The following is a 3,171-nucleotide window of genomic DNA, read 5'->3' on the forward strand; positions in this document are numbered from 1 at the left end:
TTGACGTAACCCCCTTTGCGGTATAATAGAGCCCAAAGGCTGGCCATTAAGAAGAATTTGATACGACAAAGAAGAGACACACAACATAATCCATGAAATCTATTTCCGATCAAATCATAACTTAACCATAACGGCATCCAAAAAATCTCATTCAACACAAGCATGACACGTTTTTTTACCTAGTTCAAATTATATTTTTGGGTGTAAACTTTTTGGCTATTTATTAAAGCTCGACTGCTCGAGTGTGTTCCATATTTAATTCAAACTTGAACATGCTCAAAACACTAAAATGGCAACTTCCGGTAATGGTTGTCCTCGTTATCCTCACTATTTGCTTGTAACTTTCCCGGCGCAAGGTCACATAAACCCGGCGCTCCAACTAGCCAACCGTCTCATCCACCACGGCGCAACCGTCACATACTCCACCGCCATCTCAGCTCACCGTCGTATGCGCGAGCCACCTTCCACAAAAGGCTTGTCCTTCGCTTGGTTCACTGATGGATTCGACGACGGTGTTAAGTCCTCCAAAGACCAGAAGATCTACATGTCCGAACTCAAACGCTGCGGTTCGAACGGCCTCAGCGACATTATCAGAGCCAATCTTGACGCCAATTTAGAGCCTATCACCGGCGTAATCTACTCTGTTTTCGTCCCCTGGGCTGCTACGGTAGCGCGTGAGTTTCACCTCCCGACGACACTTCTCTGGATCGAACCAGCCACTGTACTAGACATATACTACTACTACTTCAACACATCTTACAAACACCTCTTCGACACTGATCCGATCAAACTACCGAAACTGCCACTGATCACCACTGGAGACCTCCCGTCGTTTCTTCAACCGTCGAAGGCATTACCATCCGCTCTGGTGACACTAAAAGAACACATCGAAGCTCTCGAGTCGGAACCAAACCCTAAGATTCTTGTTAACACTTTCTCTGCTTTAGAACACGATGCTTTAACCTCCGTTGAGAAACTCAGAATGATTCCAATCGGACCTTTAGTTTCCTCCTCCTCCGACGGTAAAGCCGATCTTTTCAAATCTTCCGACGATGATTACACGAAATGGTTAGACTCAAAGCTCGATAAGTCCGTGGTTTACGTATCATTGGGAACTCATGCGGAAGATTTGCCGGAGAAACACATGGAGGCGCTTACTCACGGCGTGTTAGCCACAAACCGACCGTTTCTGTGGATCGTGAGGGAGAAAAATCAAGAAAACAAGAATCGGTTTCTTGAAATGATCAGAGGAGTTGAGCGAGGCTTGGTGGGGGATTGGTGTTCTCAGACGGCGGTTTTAGCACATCGTTCGGTGGGGTGTTTTGTGACTCATTGCGGTTGGAACTCGACGTTGGAGAGTTTAGAGAGTGGTGTTCCGGTGGTTGCGTTTCCGCAGTTTGCTGATCAGTGTACGGCGTCGAAGCTTGTGGAGGATGCCTGGAGGATCGGAGTGAAGGTGAAGGTAGATGAGGATGGACACGTGGCTGGGGAGGAGGTAAGACGGTGTTTGGAGAGGGTGATGAGTGAGGGCGAAGAGGCGGAGGAGATGAGAGAGTGTGCGGCGAAGTGGATGAAGCTGGCTGTTGATGCGGCCGTTGAAGGTGGACCGTCGGATTTGAATCTTAAGGGTTTTGTGGAAGAGTATGGGTTTTAAGTTGTTTTTGCTTTAAAAGGTTCGTGAATCGTGGTAATAATTTGTTAAGTTTGCTTTAAAAGACATCAACAAAGTTGTATGAATTCGACCCAACTCACTCGTATCATAGACAAAACAATGCGGACCATGATAATCTTTTTGAATTATTAGGTTTTTTACACAAACTCTAAGGTCTCCTCCCTAGATGATTTATTCACTCTTGTGCTCTTCCTGAATTGATCCTCTAGAAAGAAAAAAAAGGTCTCGTTTATTAACATTACATCGCAGCCATTTCTTTGTATCCTCTAAATTCTCTCAAAGCTCCCTTTGTTGATAAACCCTTCTTCTCTTTGTTGAAACAGTAAACCGGTGCTTGCCATTTCTCATCCTCTAAGACCGCACCAACCTCAAATGTCATTATATGAGCCTCCCTCCCTGCAACAAATTTTCCCCTCATTTCAGATGAATTTTTCCGTAGAAAATAGAACCGAGGTTTCATGCTAAGTAGAGAATGGGCATGGAGATATCACCTGTATAGAAGATCCATTGCACGGGTCTCTTGGTTGCAACATCCTCATAGTACCATATAAAGTCTACTTTCTCCCATTCATTGCAGAGAAACCCACTCACATTTTTTTGACCTAGATACTTGGCTCCATCTAGCCAGTTTGGACGCAGGATTCCAACCTTATGACATCATAAAATTCCAAGCCTATTTAGCAAGTTACTATTTACAAAACCGTTACAGGTTCATACAAGACCATTTCTAGGTGAAACTTGACTATTATCAAAACCAAACAATAAAAAGTCTTAGCAAAGATGTAAAGTCACGCAGCACCCTCATCTCCTACTCCTACAGGTTTCTACACTACCAAAGTCCTCTTGCCAATCAAGAGAGTTTCTCCTGCACACTACTGCTACCGAATCCTAATCTCTATATCCTGGTTAAGGATTTTGCAGAAGCATTATTACAGTCACCATAGTGATTAGCTAACTTCAGATGAGATGAGAGTTATTGATACAAAGCACAAAGAGTATTGTTACCAATCATAATTACACACTGCCTCCTAGTAAAGTTAACAAGGAAATGCCACAAATACTGATATTTTGTAAAAAGAATGACCAAGTTAGAGTGAAGTAGTAAGAAACAAGAGAGAACTTGGAACTAAATCTGCAGAGAGCTCCATTTTGATCAACTGATGATTTGTAAAATCACCTCACTTAAGCCAAAACCTAGAATTCTCTCCTTAAGGTATTTCAACTTACTACTCAAAACCAAAAAAACTCAAATTTCTCAAAGCGTATCCTAACCAGAAACTATAGTAACTTCACAATCTTCCTCCATTGTTGCTTAAAATTGGAGCAATCTCTGGTTTTCTAACTCTCATTTTCCCAGTAAAATCACACAAATCAAGAACAAAATTGACCTCAAAATCCGTTGCCCAAATTCGACTTTGTTCCTATTCTACAGCCAACAGGTATTCTGAGATCTGCGACCGAGTCGTAAACAGAAAAAAAAAAAAAAAAAAAAAAAAAAA

General features: G+C 42.5%; 2 protein-coding genes across 2 annotated transcripts in view; one reads left to right on the forward strand and one right to left on the reverse strand.

The window, feature by feature from the left end:
* Nucleotides 236–1,678, forward strand: LOC104732291 (UDP-glycosyltransferase 75C1-like). The gene has a single exon (XM_010451825.2). The coding sequence runs from the start codon at nt 290–292 to the stop codon at nt 1,652–1,654; it is 1,365 nt and encodes a 454-aa protein (XP_010450127.1). The 5' UTR covers nt 236–289; the 3' UTR covers nt 1,655–1,678.
* The window catches only part of LOC104732292 (uncharacterized protein At4g14100), a gene marked incomplete in the record, with an annotated part of 2,265 nt that continues 854 nt past the window's right edge, over nt 1,761–3,171 (reverse strand). The window contains 2 exon segments of the mRNA XM_010451826.2: nt 1,761–2,068; nt 2,164–2,320. Of these exon segments, the coding sequence (XP_010450128.1) occupies nt 1,911–2,068; nt 2,164–2,320 (315 nt within the window).

This window comes from Camelina sativa, chromosome 12 (assembly GCF_000633955.1).
Source record: "Camelina sativa cultivar DH55 chromosome 12, Cs, whole genome shotgun sequence".
Taxonomy (NCBI): domain Eukaryota; kingdom Viridiplantae; phylum Streptophyta; class Magnoliopsida; order Brassicales; family Brassicaceae; genus Camelina; species Camelina sativa.